This window comes from Pithys albifrons, chromosome 32 (assembly GCF_047495875.1).
Source record: "Pithys albifrons albifrons isolate INPA30051 chromosome 32, PitAlb_v1, whole genome shotgun sequence".
NCBI classification, from domain to species: domain Eukaryota; kingdom Metazoa; phylum Chordata; class Aves; order Passeriformes; family Thamnophilidae; genus Pithys; species Pithys albifrons.
In genome coordinates, this window is record NC_092489.1 from 993,823 (window position 1) to 1,016,988 (window position 23,166).

The window sequence follows — 23,166 nt, forward strand, 5'->3', positions numbered from 1 at the left end:
TTCACGCAAAATCACTTTAATTTTTTCTAACATTCTCCAAATCTCCCTATTTCCACTTCAAAACTTCCTAATTCCATCTAAGTTTTATTAATTTCTACCCCAAATATCCCTAAATCTACCCCAAATCTCTTAACTCCACTCAAAAATACATGAATGTTTCTTAGAATCCTCAGTATTTCATTGCAAATCCCTAAAATTCAACAACCCCCCCCCTTAGTTTCACACAAAGATTATTTAATTCCACTCTAAATTCCTTTAATTCCACCCAACCTCTTCTAAATTCATTTAAAATTCCCTGAATTCCACCCAAAATTCCCTTAATTCCCCTCCAAATTGTAAATCCCGCCCCAAATCCCTTCCCCAACTCACCAGCCCCCCAAGTGCCCCCAAATCCCCCCGGCTCCCCAAGTGCCCCCTTTGGAGCCCCAAATCCTGGGAAAGGGCCCCATGAGAAGGGGGGGCTGGGGGGATTTGGGAGATTTGGGGTAGAATTGGGGTCTGAGGGTCAGTTGGGGGGCACTTGGGGGTCTCATGGGGGTCTGGGGGAGATTTTATGAGCACTGGGGGGGCACTTGAGGGGTCCGAGGAGTCACTTGGGGAAACTTGGGGGTCCAAGGATGGAATGTGGGGGTTCAAAGAGTCGTTCAGGGGACACTTGTGAGTCCTGGATAAACTTGGGGTGCACTGAGGGGCCCAGGGAGGGAATTTGATGGTCCAGAGTGGGTATTGGGTTAGAACTTGGGAGTCCGAGGGGCACTTCTGGGGCAGTTTGGGGTCCGGGGGTCACTTGGGGGGCCGCAAACCAGCTGGGACCGACCCGATTGGGCGTCGGGGAGACGGGAGTTGTAGTCCCACCTGTGATTGGCCAGAACCGGCCGCGGTGTATGACGGGAGTTGTAGTATGGGACAGGCTCAAAATGGCGCGGGTGTCCATGCGCCGTCACCGCGCGCTGCATTGCTGAAAGATGATTGGCTGGGAGCGGAGACGGGCACGGAAGACAACCAGTCAGAGGCAGAGTAGTCGGAGGGCGGAACTCGAGGGCGATGCCGGGACAGGTGAGCAATGGCGGCGAGTTTGGGGTGATTTCGGAAAAATTTGGGACTATTTTGGGGGCATTTGGAGGACTCAGGGAGGGTTTTGGGGGTCCCTCCCGACCCGCCAACCCCTCACAGACGCCCGAGACGCCGCCGGGGCCGTTTTGGCCGTGAAGGTGAAGAAGCCGGGTAAGCCCCTCCCCCCACCCCGGGATGCGCCTCAGAACGCCCCAAATCCCCCCCGAAAATACCTCTGAGAGCCCCAAACCCCCACCCGGGACCCCCAAAACTCTCTGGACGCCCCCCCAGGATGCCCCAAATTCCCCCCTGGACTCTCCCGAGCTTCTGAAACGCCCTCGGCCCTTCAAACACCCCAGAGATACCCCAAACCCCCTCCCAGACCACCAATTCTTTCCCAGACCGTCTAAAATGCCCAGGAACCTCCGAACTACCTTAAATCCCCTTCCCAGAATTCCAAAACTCTCCCAGACAGTCTAAACTGCCCAGGACTCCCTGAACTACCCCCAGGACTGCCCTAAACCCTCTCCCAGACCCCCAAAGCATGGCAGGACCCACCAAACACCCTTCTAGGACACGTAACACTCCCTAAATTCCCTCAACCTCCCCCCAGACTCCTACCCAGACACCCCCCCCCTCAAACAACGCCACGACCCCCAAACCACATCAAGCCCCCCCCCACCCCCCTCCCAATTCCCTCCCAGTCTCTCCAAACCAATCCAGGACCCCCTGGCTACTTCCAGACATTCCCAAACCACCCCAGGATCCCCCTGAACTGCCTACCAGAACCCCCAGACTGTCCCTAGACCCTGCAAAACCACCCCAGGGCCCCTCAAAAGCCTCCCAGACCCTTCAAACCATGCCATGTCTCCAAAACTGGGATTTTAAAATGACAACTGAAAGAGGGAGAACTGAAGCTGAGTGAGACACATGGGCAGGCCTAAGAAGCAGGAAAATGGGATTTATCGATTGGTTTTTTTTCTAGAAGCTGAAAGGAGCCATTTGGGGATGATGCTCTTGGAAAAGGGAACGGTGTGAGTGAGTGAGGGGTGGCCACAGTGTGGGGAACAAGCCCCAAAGGGGGATTTGCTTGAGGAGCATCCCTGGATGGTGGAAACTCTTGGGATCCTCCCATTCCCCCAGATGGAGGTGCCTGGCACAAATCTCCTAAAACCCCAAACCATCAAAATTTGGCTAAAACCCCCTCTAAAATATGAAATTAAGATGAAAGCAATTCCAACCACCAAGATTCACCTCCCCAAAACCCTCCCAGAATTTTGCTGTCTCTGGTCTCTCCACTTTGGGGCTCTGGGGGTCCCCCCTGTCTAGGCTGTTGGGGGTGACTTGTGTTTTGGGGTCCCCTGTCTGGGGTTTGTCCTTTTCCAGGCTGCTGGAGATCCCGGGAATTTCAGGGGTCTGACTCCGTGATCTGACCCCTTTGGGTTTCTGGGATTCCCCTCTTCAGGTTCCCACTCAGGACTACTGAGAGTCCCAGGGGTACTTTTGCCCCTGACCCTCTGCTGTGGGTGCTCGGGAGCCCCCTGGGACCGCAAAACGGGGATTCCAGAGAGGGGGCACCCTCAGCAACCTAGAGAGAGAGGGGTCTTTGGAATCACCTCCCCAAGCAGAGAGTCAGAGGAGAAGCTCCACTATCCCCCAGCTCCACTATCACCTGTCTCTGCTCCCCATCTCCAGAGGTCACCAGACATCTGGTGTCCATAATAAGCTCCAAACTACCGAGATTCAGGCCAAAAAACCCCTCATCAACATCAAACTTGCAAAACAACAAGATTCATCCGAAGCTCACTCCAAAATATGGAGATTAACCCAAAAACCCCTCCCAGAAGTTCCCCTCCTCTGGTCTTTTCACTTTGTGGTTCAGGGTTCGCCCCTGTCTGGGATGCTGAGGGACCCACGTGTATTAGGGTGTGTGGGTAAACTTGTTCTCTCTGAGCCGGCTGGATACAGCTGGACGGGTAGACCTGTTCTCTCTCGCTCCGGCGGGTAGACCTGTTCTCCGTGAGACTGCCGGGTAGTCCCATTCTATGTCCGATGGGTAGACTTGTTCTCCTTTTGCCCGACGGGTAGACCTGTTCTCAGTTTGCCAGACAGGTAGACCTGTTCTCCCTCAGTCCGCCGGGCAGACCTGTTGTCTCCCGGTCCCCTCGGTAGACCTTCTGTCTCTGGCGCACCTTCTCTTTAACCCGCGGGCCTCCATCCCTTCTCTGCCCCTCCACAGGCAGACCTGGCGGCGCCGGCGGACGGGTAGAACTGTTCTCTCAAAACCCAGCGCCCACAATGGCTCCCACAACTGCTGTGTCTGCCCTGCCGGGCCTCCCCTGCTGATAAAGTGAGCGGGGTCGACCCAGGGGCATCACTGGCAGAAGTGCAGGGGACAGCCACGCTCCTCCTTTACCTCTTTTGGTGCTCCGAGTGCACATGCGGAGGTTTCAAGTCACCTGGAGAACAGGATGGGAAAGAGAAGGGGCCCCCCAAACTCCACAGTTCCCCCGCTGCCCCACCAAGGGCCATAAAGGCTGTGCCATGAAACACGAGCGCCAGGGTGGGCCCGGACAAAGCCCCCAAGGGCACCGGGATGTGCCGCTCCTTGGAGCCCGCGCTGGGGCTGCCGTGGGGCGGGGCCAGAGCTGCACACAGGGACGGCAAAGGGCCCCGACAAAGTGCTGCGGGACCCCCGAGCCGAGCCCCGAATAGCCTGGGGGGGCTCTCGGTGGTTGGTTTGTGATTCAGGGGGATGGTTGGGGCTTGAGGGACCCCAAAGCGGAGCTGGGAATGCCCCTTGGGGGCTCTTGGGGTCCCTGGGAGGTGTTTTTGGGGGTTCCAGTGTCGGTTCCTGGCAGAGCCCCTTGGTGGGCAAGGGGATGCGGGACCCCCCCTTGGTGGGGTTGGTGTTCCTGGGTCAGACCCTTCATTGGCAGGTTGGGGAGGGGGCCTCCCAGTACACGGGGGACCCCCAGCAGCCCGGACAGGGGACCCCCCAAAGACCAGAGAGGGGGAACTCGTGGCAGAGATTATTTTGGCTGAGTCTTGATGTTTTGGGCTGAATCTTGTGGGTGCAGGGGGGACACAGTGCTGGGGGAGGGGATTTTCACGGAGTACCAGGGCCAAGGAAAGGGGTGTAAGGGATTGGAGGGGTGGGATGCAAGTCCAGAGGGCCTCTGTGCTCAGGAAAGGGGTTCCAGGGGTCCCTGATGCCACAGAAAGGGAGTCATGGGGTAAGGACACCCAGAATAGCCGGAAAAAGGGGTTCAAATGAATTCCCAGTGTCCCATAAAGGGGAGAGTCTGTGGTCTGGGAAATGCAGGAGTGGGGGTCCCAGAGTCAAGAAAAAGAGGGGTGTGGGGACTGCAAAAGGTGGGATGCCAAGAAAAGGGGGTGAAGGTGGATATTGGTGCAGGATAAGGGGGTGCATGGGCTTCCCACTGACTGGAAATGTGGGAACAGGAGGGGCCCAAAGTGAAGAAGAAGAAGGACTGGAGGTGGGGAAAGATTATTGGGGGTGCAGAAAGAGGAGTCCAGGGGGGGTCAGGTTAAAGGAAAAGGGAGTGTGGAGTCTGGGAGATGTGGGATGGGTGGGAAAGAGGGGTCAGAGGGATCCTGGTGTCAAAGAAATTGGGGGTTTGGGGGCTGGAAAACCAGGAATGGGCAGGTAGGGGGGTCCTGGAGCCCCGGCAGCCTTGAGAGGGTGGGAACCCTGGAGAGGCAGGACCCCCAATGCACAGGAGACCCCCAGCAGCCAGGACAGGAGGGACACCCAGAAACCCAAAGAAGAGAGGCCAAAGACAAAGAACTTCTGGGAGGGTTTTTTGGGCTGAATCTTGGTGTTTTAGAGGTTTTTTAGGCCACGAGGAGCCCAGTGATTTCTAGAGATGGATTGGGGCAAGAGGAACCCCCAACCCATTGTGCTCACACCTTCTTTTTCCCCAAAAAAACCAGGATTTTACCTTTCCAAAGCTTGACCAGATGGAGGAGGAGGCTGCGAGGAAGAGGAAGATGCCCCGGGACCCCCAGGCAGGTGAGGTGGAAGTCAGTGCCCTTTTGCCCCTCTCTTGTGCTGCATCTTCCAGCCCAGCATGGCCCCGGCTGCAGGACAACCCCGCTGCCGACGCCGTCCTGCCGGGGCCGGGTTTGGGGGGATGTCCTTGGTCTTCCCTGTGGGCCGGAGGCAAATGCCCTGAGTGTCCTTGTTCCTTCCTGCCCCAGGCCCCGAGCTGAGCAAGGGGAGCACGGAGGACAAATCCCCCCAGCAGAACCTGGTGGCAGAGGCCATTTTGAAAAGCTCCACAGAGCAGGAAGTCACAGAGGAGAAAAAGCGGCGGAGATCCCTCAGGAGGAGAAGCTCTCAACCAAGTTTTGGGTCCTCTGAGCAGGATAGAGCCACCCAGTGTGGGAAAGATGGCCAGAGCTTCAACCAGAGCTCTGAGGTGGGGCTGCAGCAGCAGCTTCAGAACAGGGAGAAGCGCTACAAGTGCTTGGAATGTGGGAAGGGATTCAGCAAGAGCTCCCACCTGATTCGCCACCAGCACATCCACACTGGGGAATGGCCCTACACCTGTAGGGAATGTGGGAAGGGCTTCAGTCAGAGCTCCCACCTGATCAGCCACCAGATGATCCACACTGGGGAATGTCCCTATGAGTGTTCCCAGTGTGGGAAGAGGTGTCGAACCATCTCCAGTCTCCTCGTACATCAGCGCACACACACGGGGGAGAGGCCCTTCTGCTGCTCCGACTGCGGGAAGAGATTCAGCCAGAGCTCCAACCTCATCAGGCACCGGGGCACCCACACCGGTGAGAGGCCTCACAAATGTGGGGACTGTGGGAAGAGCTTCATCCGTAACTCTGAGCTCATCAACCACCGGATGACCCACACTGGGGAGAGGCCGTTTGAGTGTTCCGAGTGTGGGAAGAGGTTTCAGACCAGCTCAATTCTCCTCGAGCATCAGCGCACACACACGGACGAGAGGCCCTTCTGCTGCACCGACTGCGGGAAGAGATTCAATCGGAACTCCACCCTCATCAGGCACCGGCGTATCCACACTGGAGAGAGGCCTTAGGAGTGTGACGAGTGTGAAAAGAGCTTCACCCACAGCTCTACTTTGACTAAACTCCAACCCACCAGTAAGGGAAGACCCACGAGTGCCCCAACTGTGGGAAATCCTCATCTGCTGCTTCATCTCTATCACGCACATTCCTTGTGAGCCACATAAGGAAGACCCCTGGCTGGTGGTCTCCACATCCTCATGGTTCTCCGTGGGCACTTGAATTAACCCAGGGGGAGGAACATCCATGGTGTCATGGGTTTAGTTAGGCCCAGATTAAGGCTGTAGCTTTTAGAGCAAGGCCTTGGACAATCAGCTGACTCCTACTGGCCAACTCTATTGCATCCCATATTCTGACATCATCTCAGATAGCAGAAGAGAGGGAGGAGGGATTTTCCTTCTTCTTCTTGCCGGATGAGCAAAGCGTTTGTTGGCATTGCACAGCTCCTGGGGGGAGACGAAGATACTGGGGAAGTTGAAATTTATTTCCTGTTTGTTCTTGCTACCTTTTATTCTTAGTCTGTAGTTTCTTTTGACTTGGTTTCTATTTTATTTTCTGTTCAATACACCTTGTTCTGCTGAACTATGTCCTGTGTTTTGGTTTTTGGGGGACAGAAGAGGAGACTTTGCCTCTGAAATGATTACTTGGCATTTTGCCACATCAAAACCATCACATATGGGGACACAGACTGAAGTGGGAAATTCATTGGGAAGGGGGAGTTGCTGACTTTTGACCCTAAAAATCTCCCCTGCTCCATACCCTTAGTTTATCTTGTGGCCTCAAGGAATCCTGAATGGTGTTTCAGAAGTTTTCTAAACTCAATAATTCCATAATTCCAATTCTCTGTTGCTCTGCCTCTCTGTGGGCCACCCAACCCAACCCCATGCACATTCACATGGTTCATTTTTTTTGGTTTATTTTATTTTATTTTATTTGATCCATCTTCATCCTATCAAATCACCTGAAACTGGGATTAAAAAAAAGAAACTGAACAAAGACATCTAAATTTCCACCATTCTCCTGGGAATTGGGTCAGGAATTTGGGGTTCAAAGGGATATTCAGGAAGATTTCAGGGTTCTGTGAGGATTTGGGAGAATCTTCCCCATAATTGGAGGTGTCCGACCGACTGACATTTCTCCATCATTTTGCAGTCCAATATCTGAGAGGGATTGATCTGTCAGCTCATAACACCTCAATCCCACCCCAAAATGTCTCCATGCCAACTTGAAATGACTCAATCCCATCCCAAAATGGTTTAATCCAACTTGAATCCACTTAGGGGGAGTCAGCAGCAGGAGAAGGGGATGCTACAAACCCAGGGAGGATGGGATAAAATTGGGAGGGCTTGGATGCAAATTGGGAGGGTTGGGATGGGACTTGGAGGGGAATGGGTTGGGGATTGGGAGACAAGAGATGGGATGTGTGGAAAAACTGAGGGCGCTTCTGCGGTGCCCTCCTGTCCTGAGGGGGGTACTGTGAGGGAGTGTGGGGTACATGTGACATCAGCACTTGGAGTGGGGCCCCACAGGAAGGGACACAGGGAGCTCTTTTTGAGGGGATCCTGCTGCTTCCCACCAGTTCATGGGGCTTTAAATATCTTTTGAGGGTTTCCCTCCTCTTTTTTCTGGGCTGAGTTGAACCTCTTGCATTTTGGGGGGATGAGATGACCCTATTGACAGAAAAATCCTGCTGTTTTCAACCAATTTTTAGGGGTTCTAAATAGCTCTTGGGAGTCCCCCCCTCATTCTGGGGTTTGCAAGGAACCCCCTGGCTCCACTGGGACCTGAGGGGGGTTATAATGCCCAGTTTTGAAGTGTTACAAGTGGCTTGTGGAAGGCCCAAGTTTGATGCACATCCCACCTGCAGGAGGGTGTCCCTCCTTCCTCCAGGCCTGCTGGGGTGGGGCTGGGACCCCTCCACACACAGGGGCACCCACAGTTCTTTCTGGGGGATGAGGCTCCTCATGCACTGGGACCAGCCCAGCTGTTGTCACAGAATCCCAGAATGTGCTGAGTGGGAAGGGACCCTCAAGGATCATGGAGTCCAACCCTCAGCCCTGCACAGGCCCATCCCCAAGAGTCACACCCTGTGCCCCAAGTTTACACCTAAGGCTGAGAGAGAAATAGTACCCACCAATCCCAATACAGGTGGGTCCTCTGGCCGCCCAGACAGGGTGGAAACCAGAACACTGAAACGGAAATAGCAGAAAAGGGTATTTCCTGAGAGAGATATTTTTGGGTTAATCTTCATATTTTGAAGTGGGTTTTGGCTTAAACTTGATGTTTTTTAGTTTTGATATTTGTGAAGGTTTTTTGTCAGAATCTCAGTGTTTTGTAGCTTTTGATGGACACCAGGTGCCCGGTGACTTCACAGACAGACTTCACAGACAGACAGACTATTCTGAGTTTGAAGGGACCCACAAGGATCGAGTCCAACTCTTAAGTCAATGGCCCACACAGGGGATTGAACTTATGACCTTGGCATTATTCCAACCAAGTTTTAACCCACTGAGCTAATCTCAGGTTCTAGAGATGAGGAGGGGAGAGGGGCAAAAGCTGAGCTGGAGGCCCCCCCAGCAGCCTGGAAGGGGGAGTCCGCACAGGAGTGACCACTGAGTCAAAAAATTGGAGAACCCAAAGAGGAGGAATCTCTGGGAATGGCACCCTGAAGCAGAGTCAGGGCAGAAATGATTCCCAAACCCCCCAGCACCTTTGGCATCTCTAAGTGAGACTCCCATCCTGAACAGGGGAGACCCCCAGAACCCCAGAGTGGATAGACCAGAGAGAGGAAATTTGTGGGACTCTTTTCAGGGACAGAATGATCATTGTTTGAACTATTGTTTGGCTGAGTCTTGATGTTTTATAGTTCTTAGTGGTTGATCTCAATGTTTCTCAGGATATTTGTTCTAGGGAGGGTTCAGAAGGACTCTGAGCTGAAACTATGCCACCATTTAAAATATGAGTAAACAGCATTTATTCAAGTGAAATAGCAAAGGAAAGAAGAAAAACTGAGAAGAGGGAACAAAAACCAAACCCCAAGAGAACTCCTACTCACTCACACACCACTCACACAGTTCCTGTACCTCTCACACAGTTCCTGTCCCGATCCCAGTGTGCTCAGGATCCCCAGTCTGAGCAGCTGCTGCATCCTTGGCTTTGGGTGGCTCAACACGCTCAGCAGCGTCCCCGTGGAAGGCACCGCTGTCCTCGGTGCCAGCACACACCTCCTCCTGGAGCAGGGACTGTCTGTTTGGATACACTCGCTCTGGGACATCTGTCTGGGTGTCTGTGGCCAGCACAGCCCAGAGAGAGGCCACCACTCCCTCCCCCCATTGTGTAACTGGAGACCCCCTGAGCCTGCATAGTGTCTATCGAGGGTCTCCCTTTCTTGGTCGGTCAGGAATTTTCATCATCTTCCTCACCCTTTTCTCCTTGACTCATCCTTGAGTGGCTGTCAACAAGCAGCCAGGCTGCAAAACAGTCCCTGTGTACACAAGATGCTTCTCCTTCAGGGCCGAAATCACTCATTATCAGTTCTTGTTTTCCATCACTTTCCAAGAGAAGAACAGACTCTCAGAGGCATCAAGGCCAGTCACAGAACAAAACAGCACCTCATCCTGCCTAAATACAGCGTGGGAATCCTCCTGAACCTGTAACAGAAAATTGGCAATGAGGGTGAGCTTCTGAGAGCACAAAAACTGACACAGAGGTGAAGAGGGTTAAGTCAGTGCAGGGCACAGCTGGACTGACAGACACTGTTCCCCAGGGCATAAAACCCAGGGCTCAGTCAGGGCAGGGCACAGTTGGACTGACTGACACTGTTCCCCAGGGCATAAAACCCAGGGCTCAGTCAGTGCAGGGCACAGCTGGACTGACAGACACTGTTCCCCAGGGCATAAAACCCAGGGCTCAGTCAGTGCAGGGCACAGCTGGACTGACAGACACTGTTCCCCAGGGCATAAAACCCAGGGCTCAGTCAGGGCAGGGCACAGTTGGACTGACTGACACTGTTCCCCAGGGCATAAAACCCAGGGCTAAGTCAGTGCAGGGCACAGCTGGACTGACAGACACTGTTCCCCAGGGCATAAAACCCAGGGCTAAGTCAGTGCAGGGCACAGCTGGACTGACAGACACTGTTCCCCTGGGAACACAGACAGGGCTCAGTCAGTGCAGCGCACAGCTGGACTGACAGACACTGTTCCCCAGGGAATAAAACCCAGGGCTCAGTCAGTGCAGGGCACAGCTGGACTGACAGACACTGTTCCCCCGGGCATAAAACCCAGGGCTCAGTCAGTGCAGGGCACAGCTGGACTGACAGACACTGTTTCCCAGGGCATAAAACCCAGGGCTCAGTCAGTGCAGGGCACAGTTGGACTGACAGACACTGTTCCTTAGGGAACACAGACAGGGCTCGGTCAGTGCAGGGCACAGCTGGACTGACAGACACTGTTCCCCAGGGAACACAGACAGGGCTCAGTCAGTGGATGCGGAGCTGCAACAAGAGATGCTGTTCTCAGTATGTGCGTGGCCACAACTCATATCAGTGTTTTTCTTGTATCTGCTGTGGAGACAGTGCCATACTTTTTTGTTATTGCACAGTGTAGATTTTGTAGGTGTAACCTGAGTCCCTTTGCAGTCAGTGCTGTGATAGCACAGTCAGCAAAAACCCCTCAGTCCTTTGTGTGTGTGGTGTCACAGGACGATATCGAGTGAAGTGTGTTATGAGTTTTCATTTTTGTTGGAAGTGTTGTGATAATCTGTGTGTTTTGCCTGTGTAGAATAGTTTGTTGTTGTGTTGTGTTTGTAGTGTAGAGATGTTCTTTAAAAAAGCCTCAGTCTGTGGCTCCTCCAGTGGAGCCACCAGGGTGGACACAGGAACTGTGGAGTGCACTGTGGGATAAACTACAAACTTGTACAGGCATTAAGTTTGAACTGTGGGAGGCCAAAGACCCCATGGGAGTGTGAATTACTGAGGAGAATTTGTGCAAACTCCCCATCCATGATCCAAAGAGCGGCTCAGTCACACCTGATGAATGGGCAGGTGCTGTTGGTTACATCAGAAATTAAACAAAAAGCTGAAGCTGAGGCAGAGAGACACATAAAAACTGAACAGGGAAGAGACCAAGCCCCCACACCGGAATGATGTGAGTTTAGAGACGATCCTCACCCCTTCACCTAGTGTCCCATCTGGTGGTCTCGTGGGAATAAACAGGGGGTCTGAGTGCTTCTGTACACGGGGGGAGGTCACTGTAATTCACAGCAATCCAGACAAAACACAGAGAAAAACTGCCCTGGTGTGGGGGCTGGGGGATCAACCAGTAACTGAGAAAATGACTAAATTGGAAATGCAAATTGGGCACTGAGACCCTCACAGATATTCTGTTATTGCTTCAAACAGTGAATACATCATATAAATACATATATTATGAGGTACATCCTTAGAAATCAGAGGTACATATCAGAAATTTGGTGCCACACAGTGGCTCCATGCCAGAGCTGTCACTGTGGGACTTACACAACAAGAAGCAAACATTCCCACAGCTACAGAAATTGTAAACATAAAACAGTGTAAGATTCTGGGAGGACATGCACAAATTCAAGCCTCTCTCAATGCTTTGTTCCAAGCAGGTGGTGTCTGTCATGGACATTCTCCTGTTCACAGCCCTGTCTGGGCTGTGAAGGACTCGGGTGGCAGCTGGTGGGTGACTGGAGATTCCAGGGCAGTGAACAAACAGACACCCCCCACAAGTGCTGCTGTTCCTGAAGCTGCAACATCAGTGCCCCACCCCCAGGCACATCCAGGGACAGGGGACACTGTTATTGATGCAGCCAATGCATTTCTCACAATTCCAGTTTCACCCAGGGCACAGGATCCATTCCCATTTCCGTGGGGTGGGAACCAGGACACCTTCACCCATCTTCCCCAGGGCTACAAGCACAGCCCTGCCTTTTGTCCCCAAGCCACACACTGCACTGGAGCACAACACACTGCACCTGCCCAGGTACAGATCCTTCAGGGCACAGATGGTATCCTGGTACAGGGACCTGATCACCATCAGGTGCAACAACAACTGGATGCCATCCTTGCCTTGTTAAGGTGCTGTGGATGGGCAGTGAATCCCACTGAAATACAGGGTCCAGTCCAAGAATTCAAATATTTGGAAATTAAATGGACACACAGTATTCAAAAATTCTTAGAGGAAGCCTTGGCCAGCATTCAAACCTCGCCCATTCCAGAGGATAAGAAAGGAGTGCAGCACTTTTTAAGTTTTGTTGGGTGCTGGAGATCACATGTACCTGGTTTAGCAGTGCCACTTAAGCCACTGTACAGAGTTACCCATAGAAAGGCTCAGTTTGAACAGGGGTCAGAACAGAAGAGTTAGTGATTCAAAGACACACAGAGCCTGACCAAGGGACCCACAACATGCCCAACTATCAAATAGGTGGGTGGGGAAAGCCCTCCAATCAGCTCACAGACACTCAGAAACAAACAGCATGGTTTCCTGAGGGCAGGGCAGGGATTCGCCGTGGCAGAGCATGCTGGAAAGCTGCAGCACTCACTGCAGCCCCACACACACAGTTGGTGGCTGAGGGGGAAGGAGGCAGCAGCCACTTGGCTGAATTGGTTGCTGTTTGGCAAGCCATGGACACGACACCACCCAATGCTCTTTGTTCCCTGTGCATGGACTCTTGGGCAGCAGCACAGGGGCTGTAAACTGGCTGGGCAAGTGCCCTGCTGTCCTGAGGAATAAGGCTCCCCCTGAGTCAAACCACAAAGCCAATCCGCAGTTCAGGCCAAGGGAAGCATTTTATTGAGTTTCACATGACAATATACAGAGCTCAGAGGCAGAGACTGAGGCAGGGGCAGGGTTACTGATATTCTCCCCCATGGGGGGTGAATCAGGGCTTTGACCTCCTTGCAAATGGAACACAGACCCAGCAGGTGGGGGGTGTTGGAGGGTGAGGGCAGACAGAATACACACATGCAAACACAAACAGCCTGTGGTGTTCTGGTGCCTGGGCCTGCCAGTGGCAGAAGATCAGCTGTCCTTTGCTTATCTCCAAGGGTTGCTGTTCAGGAAATTTAACTCCACATCTGCCATCTCCAAAACTCCCATTCCTACATCTCGGCCTTTCTTGTTTTGAAACTGAAAAACTGAAACTTTTAAAATTACAATAAATCATACACTGTATACAAGAAAATAAAGAAAATATTCAGAGCATAATACAAAAATGCAAACAGACCCATTAATACAGACCCATCAATACCAGAATAAATGTTTTTCCAACTAGGGTTTCAAGATAAACAAGTCATCCAAAGGTTACTGAAGTCCTTAAAGCCTATATGTATTGATTTAGAATGATCACTGTTTCATTCAGAATCAATTCTTATGAATCTTTATTTAAGATAACCTTAAAATCTTCAAATAAATTGACTTATAAATGAATAATCTTAATCACACAAATAGCTTTAATTATTTTTTAAGGTTTCTGTTTTCTTTCACCTTTAACTTTAATGTAAGTATTTCTGCAAATGAATAACTTTGTACTTTTGTCTGTGGGTCCCTGTGCATAGATGGGGGAGTTGTGGCTCTGTCAGTGGGGTAAGTGCATTCAGGAGTCTCATCCATACATGATTCCTGTACTCACACACATCCATCCAGGCCAGCCCCCATTCATGCAATCACTCAAAACAGCCTTAGGAATTTACTTGCTCTGCCTTATAATTATGAAATGAGAAATTGTGCTTGTCTTCACCTCACACTTTTCCTTGTTTCTTGAGTTGCTGCTTTGATAAGAATATAATTTTCTAAAACGTGGACGTATCTCTCCTTCATGTTCCGTTTAATGTTCAAAAATTCTTTCACACACATACAAGCAAATACTGCCCCTTTTTTTCTTGTTCTTGCATGGCAAATAAGAGAGTTATCTCTGGATATTTGCTGGGTGTGGATCCATAAAAATACAGGGCATGATTATTTGAACACTCAGCAAAAATTATTACATCTGTAAAACTTCCATTGTCTTGGTTCCTGTCATGGATATCAATAATTTAGAGAAAGGTTAGTAAGGCTACCTTTGAATTTGCTTGCTTGGTTGGATTATCATTACTAAGACAAACAAAAGCTTAAAACAATTGCTAGTACTTAATGCTAAAAATTAACAAATTCTATAAAAATAGTGTCATTTCTGTACTTGACAACTTAAATAAGTGTTTTACCAATTGTGTGAAGGTTCCATTAATAAGCTGCAATAAGAGAACTGTTGATCATTTTAAAATTCTGATTTTATCCATTATTTACATGTCACTCCAATGTAACTTGCAAGTGCTGCAGCTTTGAGGAAAACAGGCCGAGAAGGGAGAGAGTGAGGAGAGAGCTTTGTGTGACCCTTCCCAGCCAAGTCACCTCAGCTGCCACTGCAGGAGTCTCACCACTTCCCAACACCACAACTCCAGTGCTGGCTTCTCCTTGAGCCATTGGAGTGCAGTAAATTATAGAGAAACTCATTGAAACACTGATAGTTAATGCAGGTAGGAGTAAAAGCAACGAACAACACACTCATTCATACCATGAAGGGAATTGTTAACAGGGAAAACACTAATGAGCTCAGGAACAAAGGTATTAAACAGAATTTAAACTTTTTAACAATTTTTCCTATTTGCAGTAGGTGTTCAAATTGTTAGAAAAAGCTTTAAAAACATCAGAGGTTTGGAAAGCAACTTAAAATTTAGACAGTACTTTTCATCTGACGGATAATTTGCACATCAAAAATTATACTGGTTTAGATATTTAAGACCTTTTTTAGATACAAAAACATTGGCTTTAAGAACAATAATGATACTTTACAAAAGTGCAGACTTGTGTGTTTCTGTGCCATAACTTTGCAGAATAAAATGAAATAATGTATATATTTGATAAATAACTGGAATATTAAACCTACAGCACGACACTGTCTTAGAGCGTGACTGCTACAAAATACGTTAGAAACTGAGATACAGAAAGGTGACATGTTTGCAGCTTGTTGAAAGCTTTTATCTTAAAGCCATTATTGTTTGCCTTCTCTTAAGAGTAATAAGGCTTATATTCAATTTTAATACTATTTGAAAAAGGCATAGAAGTTTTTTTTGGCATGAAACAGCTTCCACTATTCCTTATACTGGAAATGATTATGATATTTTGTTACATCGTTATAAAGGTGAAGACATAGTTAACTAATTAGGAGTTAAATCAATATTCATAATAGGGTATTACCAGTTGTTAACCTGACAGCATTGCTATTGATCAGAATCTGTGGCTGTCCCAGTTCGGCATCTCTGGCCGCTCCTGCCAATGGGTTTCTGTGCCTGTCGGCTCTGCCGGGCTGGGCCGGGGCGTTCCTGCAGCTTCTGGCGGTGCTGCGCTGGGTGCTGGGGCTGCGGCGGCAGCGCTGGGGGGGCTGTCCGTGCTGCTGTGGGAGCCATCTCCGCCTCTGCGCTCTGGCGGCTGCTCGGAGCTCTCCTGGCCGGGCCGGGGCTCAGCGGGCAGGGGCAGCGGGGCGTTCTCCCGCCGGGTATCGGCTCTGGCACCGGCACCGGCACCGGCACGGGCTCTGGAACCGGCACGGGCTCTGGCACCGGCACCGGCACAGGCTCTGGCTCCGGTACGGGCTCTGGCACCGGCCCCGACACCGGCACGGGCTCTGGCACCGGCCCCGCCCGCAGCATCCTCCGCTCTGCTCTGCGCTGGGCTCGGCGCTGCCTCTGCCTGGCTCGGCTTCTCTCCGCCCCCATCCCACCCATTGGCATCTGTGCCCCAGGCGGGAAGGGCTGCAGGGGGGTCCGGCAAGAGCAGGGCAGGGGCTGCTGCTCTTTGGGCCTTTCTCTGCCCCGGGCAGGAACGCTGCCTGTGACAGCGGCACGGGGGGTGCAGCTGCTTCTCCTGCTGCATCCTTTGGTGGGCAGCTGCAATCACTGGCAGCAGCACATTCAGAGGGCAGCTGTGCCCACAGCAGGGAGTGTTGGAAAGGAGAGTCATTTAGTTGGAGCTCACGCTGTTCAAGCAGCACCTCATCATCCAGAGCATGTTCCTCTGCTCCACAGACAGCTTAGATCTCATCTCCATAATGTTTCTCCCAGACATCAGGGTGCAATGTTAAAAGACTTCCAGGGATTTATCTTAAAAAAAACAAAACAAAAACCAACAAAAAAACCCACCAAAAAAACGGGGGAGGCTCCAGTTCTTTTAACTAGTTTGGCTCTGGCCAGTCAAACAGGTTTTGGCCACAAACGCTTTCAGGGCACTGGCTTCACAAACAAATAAGTTTTATTTTCATGTGGTACTGGTTTCTTTTAGCTCAGCTCTGTCCCTTCAAGCTATTTCAGGGCTCTGGCTTCACAAGCTGCCTTAGACACTGACCCTGTTACTGAATCATTTTGTTTCAGAGCTGTTTAGAAATAATTCAGTCATGTTTATTTCCCCTTTGAGATTCTTCCAATTTCCAGAGTTGATCACCTTCTGTCCAGCAGACAGGCACCAATCATGCCTTTTTCCCAAGCTGGACTGCTCCCCATCACCAGGACAGGGACTTCATGTCATTCCTGTCTCTCCTGCCCTGTCGGGGTTACTAAGGCAAATCTCTAAATATTGGGGATCTTTCCCAAGGCTCCACAGTTGGGCTCCATTTGTCGTGCTGGATCTGGGTCCCCACAGGAATGAACCACAAGGCCAATCAGAAGCTCAAACCAAGCAAAGCCATTTATTGAAATCCCATGTTACAATATATGGACTCAGGGACTGGTATTGAAGGCAGGGGCAGGGGAACTGGTGACCTCTGAGACATGGGGGAGGCATGGGGGGATGGATCAGGGCTTTCGACCTCCTTGCAGATGGAAAAGAGACCCAGCAGGTATGGAGGGTTTGGGAGGGTGAGAGCAGACAGAGGAATACACACATGCAAACACAACCAGTGTGTAGTGTTCTGGTCCCTGGGCCTGCCAGTGGCAGAAGATCAGCTGTCCTTTTCTTATCTCCAAGGGTTGCTGTTCAGGAAATGTAACTTCACATCTGCCAGCCTCAAAACTCCCTTTCCTACAACCACCCCTTGTGGGGTCACCAGGAGCAGCTGCATCTGCCTCCTCCTGTGCAGCCTCTCCGTCTCTCTGCCCTGTTGGGCACACTCAGGTGCAGCTACAGCTGCCTCTTCTTAAAGGTTGTGTGTCTGTCTGCCTTTGCTGCTGGACACACAGAGGCCCAATTAGGCTCCTTTTGTGGCACCAGGGGCGGCCACTGCCCCTCTGTGCTGCTGACCAGTGCTGGGCAGGGCTGGTGATTCCCTGACTCTCACAAAGTCCCCTCTTTCCTGCCGTGTCACAGTGTCCCCTGGGTTCCAGCAGGCCCTGCAGTGTCACAATGTCTGCTGGGTTCCAGGAGACCCTGCAGTGTCACAATGTCCCCTGGGTTCCAGCAGGCCCTGCAGTGTCACAGTGGCCCCTGGGCACCCTGAGACCCCACATCACACAGCCCTGGCAGTTCCCTCACCTGAAATATCGGGACACCACAACAGAAGGAAGACATTGAGCCATTAGAGAGTGTCCAAAGGAGGACACCAAGAGGGGAAGGGCCTGCAGGGGAAGCGTGTGAGGAGCAGCTGAGGGTACTTGGTGTGTTCAGCTGCACAAGAGGAGACTGAGGGGACACCTCATTGCAGGTACAACTTCCTTGGCAGGGACACAGGAGGGGCAGGCACTGATCTCTGCTCTGTGGGGACCAGGGATAGAACTCTTGGAATGGCCTGCAGCTGTGTCAGGGCAGGGTTAGGTTGGATCTTACAAAGAGGTTCTTTCCCTAGAGGGTGGTAGGCACTGACCAGACTCCCCAGGGCAGTGGGCACAGCCCCAAGGCTGACAGAGCTCCAGGAGTGTTTGGATGATGCTCTGGGGCACAGGGTGTGACTCTTGGGGATGGGCCTGTGCAGGGCTGAGGGTTGGACTCCATGATCCTTGGGGGTCCCTTCCCACTCAGCACATTCTGGGGTTCTGTGACATCAGCTGGGCTGGTCCCAGTGCATGAAGAAGCCCTGTCACCCCAGAAATACTCTGGGTGGCCATGGTGTGAGTTGTGTGGGGAGGGGTCCCAGCCCCACCCCAGCAGCCTTCCAGGAAGGGGGGACACCCTCCTGCAGGTGGGATGTCCACCAAAACTGGATTCCCCACAAGTAACTTGTAACACTTCAGAATTGGGGATTATAATCCCCCTCAGCCACCAGTGGTGCCAGAGGGGTAACTGCAACCCCCAGAATAAGGGGGGGGGACTCCCAAGAGCCCCTAAAAATGGTTTAAAACAGCAGAAAGAACTCCCAAATGGGGCTATCTCAGCATCCACCAAAATGTGAGGGGTTCACTCCAGCCACTGAAAATTAGGAGAGGGACCCCCAAAAGATGGTTATAGCCTCCAAAATTCGTGCAAAGAAACAGGATCCCCTCAAAAAGAGATCCCTGTGTCCCTCCCTGTGGGGCCCCACTCCAAGTGCTGATGTCACATGTCCCCTACACTCCCTCACAGTACGCCCCTCAGGATAGGAGGGCACCCCAGAAGCTCCCTCAGTTTTCTCACACACCCCATCTCTTGTCTCCCAATCCCCAACCCATCCCCCTCCAAGTCCCATCCCAACCCTCCCAATTTGCATCCAAGCCCTCCCAATTTTATCCCATCCTCCCTGGGTTTATAGCATCCCTTCTCCTGCTGCTGACTCCCCCTAAGTGGGTTCAAGTTGCATTAAACCATTTTGGGATGGGATTGAGTAATTTCAAGTTGGCATGAAGCCATTTTGGGGTGGGATTGAGGTGTTATGAGCTGACAGATCAATCCCTCTCAGATATTGGACTGCAAAATGATGGAGAAATGTCAGTCGGTCTGGACACCTCCAATTTTGGGGAAAACTCTCCCAAATCCCCACAGAACCCTGAAATCTTCCTGAATATCCCTTTGAATCCCAAATTCCTGCTCCAATTCCCAGGAGAATGATGGAAGTTTAGATGCCTTTGTTCAGTTTCTTTATTTTAATCCCATTTTTTGGTGATTTTAAGGGATGAAGATGGATCAAATATAATAAAAAATAAACCAAAAAATCAATCCTGTGAATGTGCATGGGGTTGGGTTGGGTGGCCCACAGAGAGGCAGAGCCACAGAAAATTGGAATTATGGAATTACTGAGTTTAGAAAAGTTCTGAAACACCATTCAGGATTCCTTGAGGCCACAAGATAAACTAAGGGTATGGAGCAGGGGAGATTTTTAGGGTCAAAAGTCAGCAAATGCCCCTTCCCAATGAATTTCACACTTCAGTCTGTGTCCCCATATGTGATGGTTTTGATGTGTCAAAATGCCAAGTAATCATTTCAGAGGCAAAGTCTCCTCTTCTGTCCCCCAAAAACCAAAACACAGGACACAGTTCAGCAGAGCAATGTATATTAAACAGAAAACAAAATAGAAACCAAAACAAATACAAACTACAGACTAAGAATAAAAGGTAGCAAGAACAAACAGGAAATAAATTTCAACTTCCCCAGTATCTTGGTCTCCCCCCAGGAGCTGTGCAATGCCAAGAAACTCCTTGATCATCCAGCAAGAAGAAGAAGGAAAATCTCTTCTCCCTCTCTTCTTCTATCTGAGAAGATGTCAGAATATGGGATGCAATAGAGTTGGCCAGTAGGAGTCAGCTGGGCTGACCCAGCTCCAGTCAGCTGATTGTCCATGGCCTTGCTCTAAAAGCTACAGCCTAAATCTGGGCCTAACTAAACCCATGACACCATGGATGTTCCTCCCCCTGGGTTAATTCAAATGCCCATGGAGAGCCAGGAGGATGTGGAGACCAGCCAGGGGTCTTCCTAATGTGGGTCACAAGGAATGTGGGTGATAGAGATGGAGCAGCAGATGAAGCTTTTCCCACAGTCAGGGCACTCGTGGGGCTTCCCTCACTGGTGGGTCCGTTGGTGTCCGGTCAAGTGAGAGCTGTTTGTGAAGCTCTTCTCACACTCATCACACTCATAAGGCCTCTCCCCAGTGTGGATACGCTGGTGAGTGATGAGGACGGAGTTATGTTTGAATCTCTTCCCGCAGTCGGTACAGCAGAAGGGCCTCTCGTCCGTGTGTGTGCGCTGATGTCTGAGGAGAATTGAGCTGGTCTTAAACCTCTTCCCACACTCGGAACACTCAAACGGCCTTTCCCCAGTGTGGTTCATCCGGTGTTTGATGAGCTCAGAGTTACGGATGAAGCTCTTCCCACAGTCCCCACATTTGTGAGGCCTCTCCCCGGTGTGGCGACGCCGGTGCATGATGAGGTTGGAGCTGTGGTTGAATCTCTTCCCACAGTCGGAGCAGCAGAAGGGCCTCTCCCCTGTGTGTGTGCGCTGATGGTCGAGGAGATTGGAGCTGGTCCGACACCTCTTCCCACACTGGGAACACTCGTAGGGACATTCCCCAGTGTGGATCATCTGGTGGCGGATCAGGTGGGAGCTAAGACTGAAGCCCTTCCCACATTCTTTACATGTGTAGGGCCATTCCCCGGTGTGGATGTGCTGGTGGCGAATCAGGTTGGAACTCTTGCTGAATCCCTTCCCACATGCCAAGCACTTGCAGCGCTTCTCCCTGCTCTGAAGCTGCTGCTGCATCCCCAGCTCAGAGCTCTGCTTGGAGCTCTGGCCATCTTTCCCACACTGGGTGGCTCTATCCTGCTCAGAGGACCCAAAACTCGGTTGAGAGCTTCTCCTCCTGAGGGATCTCCGTCGCTTTTTCTCCTCGGTGTCTTCCTGCTCTGTGGAGCTGTTCAAAGTGGCCTCTGCCACCAGGTTGTGCTGGGGGGATTTGTCCTCCGTGCTCCCCTTGCTCAGCTCGGGGCCTGGGGGCAGGAAGGAACAAGGACACTCAAGGCATTTGCCTCCGGCCCACAGGGAAGGCCAAGGACATCCCTCTAAACCCGGCCCCGGCAGGACGGCGTCGGCAGCGGGGTTGTCCTGCAGCCGGGGCCATGCTGGGCTGGAAGATACAGCACAAGAGAGGGGCAAAGGGGCACTGACTTCCTCCTCACCTGCCTTGGAGTCCCGCGGCATCTTCCTCTTCCTCGCATCCTCCTCCGCCATTCCGACACACCTTCAGAAGGATAAATCCTGGTTTTTTGGGGAAAACAAGCTGTGAGTGCCTTGGGTTGGGTTGCTCAAGCCCCTCTCAAAAAGTCACTGGGCATCTTGTGTCCATAAAAACCTCCAAAACACCAAGATTTAGCTCAAGAAAACCCTCCCAGGACCTTCTCGTCTCTCACCTCTCCCTTTTGGCATTCTGTGTGTCCCCCCTGTCTGGGCTGCTGGGGGTCTCCTGTGTATTGGGGGTCCTCCCTCTCCAGGGTCCCCGCCCTCCCCAGCCTACCAGGCCCCCACAACCCCCTGCCCGGCCATTCCCGGCTTACCAGCCCTCACACCCCCCTTTCTTTGACTCCAGGACCACCCTGCCCTCCTTTTCCCTCTCATCCTGCCTTTCCCAGACATCACAATCCCTTTGCCTTTCCTCTGCCATCTCCTCAACTCCCCTTATTCTGGCCACAGGGACCACCTCCACCCCCCAACCACCTCTCCCCACTCCTAGTCTTACCCTTCCCTTACCTTGGGCCCATCCTGATCATCCATTCCAAAGCACTGGGATGTCCCTGCTCCACTTATCCTACACCAACACTCCCCTGCAGTCCTTTTCCAGGCCATCCCACCTCTTCCAGTCCCCACACGCACCTTTGCCTTGACTCTGGGACCCCCAGTGCCCCCACTCCTGCATTTCCCAGATCACAGATCCCTTTTGGAACACTGAGTGATACCTTGAATCCCTCTTTTCTGACCATTCTGGGTTTTTCTATATCATGACCCACCTTTCCTTAACATCGAGGTCCCCTGTACCCACCCTTCCTGGGCACAGGAGACTCCTGGGCTTTCCATCCCACTTTTCTGAGCAATCACATCCCTTCTCTTGGCTATGGGACCCCCTGAAAACCCCCTTCCCCAGCTCTGGGTCCCCTCTGCACCCCCAGCATTCAGCCCAAAACACCAAGATTCTAACCCTAAATAGGGGCACCAGAGGGGATTTGGGGACCCCGCAGTCCCTCCTCCCCTGACTCTCTGCTTGGGGTGGTGGTTCCCAAGGGCCCCACCTCTCCAGGATGCTGGGTGTTTTGAGGGTGCCCCCTCTCTGGCCTGTCCATTTTGGGATCCAGGGGGGTCCCTGAGCACCCTGAGCAGAGAGTCAGGGCAGAAAGGACCCCTGGGACCCTTGGCATTCCTTGCAGGGATCATGGAGAGGGGAGAATCAAAGAAACTCAGTGGGTTCAGATCACAGAGTGGGGGACATCTGAAATTCCTGGGATCTCCAGTAGCCTGGAAAAGGCAGAACCCCAGAGAGGGGACCCCAAAACACAAGGCACCCCCAACAACCTGGACAGGGGGGATCCCCAGAACCCCAAGCACAGAGAACACAGGGAGAAAATATCTGGGAGGGTTTTTTTTGGAAGTGAATCTTGGTGCTTTGAATTTCTTTTTCCTTAATCTCCATATTTTGGGGTTTTTTTGCCCAGTCTTGATGGTTTGGGGTTTTAAGGGATCTGTGCCAGGCACCTCCATTTGGAGACTTCGGAAGATCCCAGGATTTTCCAGCATCCAGGGATGCCCCCCAAGCAAAGCCACATTTGGGGGGTGACTCCCTTTGTTTCTCACACTTCTAGGAAAAAAACCCATCAAATTAATCTGATTTTCCTGTTTTTTCAGGCTGTCCACATGTCTCCCTTAGCTTCAGTTCTCTCTGTTTCAACTCTCCCTTGAAGGAGTTTTCGGGGGGTCAGGGACGAGGGTTTATGGGAAGGGGTTGGGAGTATCTGGGCTGGTCTGGAAGCAGTTGGAGGGTTCTGGGTTGTTTGGAAGGTCTGGAAGGGATTTAGAGGGATCCTGGGGTAGTTTTCAGCATCTGGAAGGGAATTTAGGGAGGTCCTGGACTGGTTTGAGAATATCTGGGAGAGGCCAGGGGGGTTCTGGTGTTGTTTGG

At 51.7% G+C, this 23,166-nt stretch overlaps 2 protein-coding genes across 2 annotated transcripts in view; one reads left to right on the forward strand and one right to left on the reverse strand.

The window, feature by feature from the left end:
• LOC139684145 (uncharacterized) overlaps positions 1-23,166 on the reverse strand; it is a 1,342,464-nt gene that overhangs the window by 634,756 nt on the left and 684,542 nt on the right. Inside the window, 1 exon segment of the mRNA XM_071579746.1 lies at positions 20,036-20,693. Coding sequence (XP_071435847.1) covers positions 20,036-20,693 — 658 coding nt within the window.
• Positions 4,950-23,166, forward strand: part of LOC139684146 (uncharacterized) — an 800,710-nt gene continuing 782,493 nt past the window's right edge. Inside the window, 3 exon segments of the mRNA XM_071579747.1 lie at positions 4,950-5,089; positions 5,278-6,192; positions 6,577-6,587. Of these exon segments, the coding sequence (XP_071435848.1) occupies positions 5,038-5,089; positions 5,278-6,192; positions 6,577-6,587 (978 nt within the window). The 5' untranslated portion in view covers positions 4,950-5,037.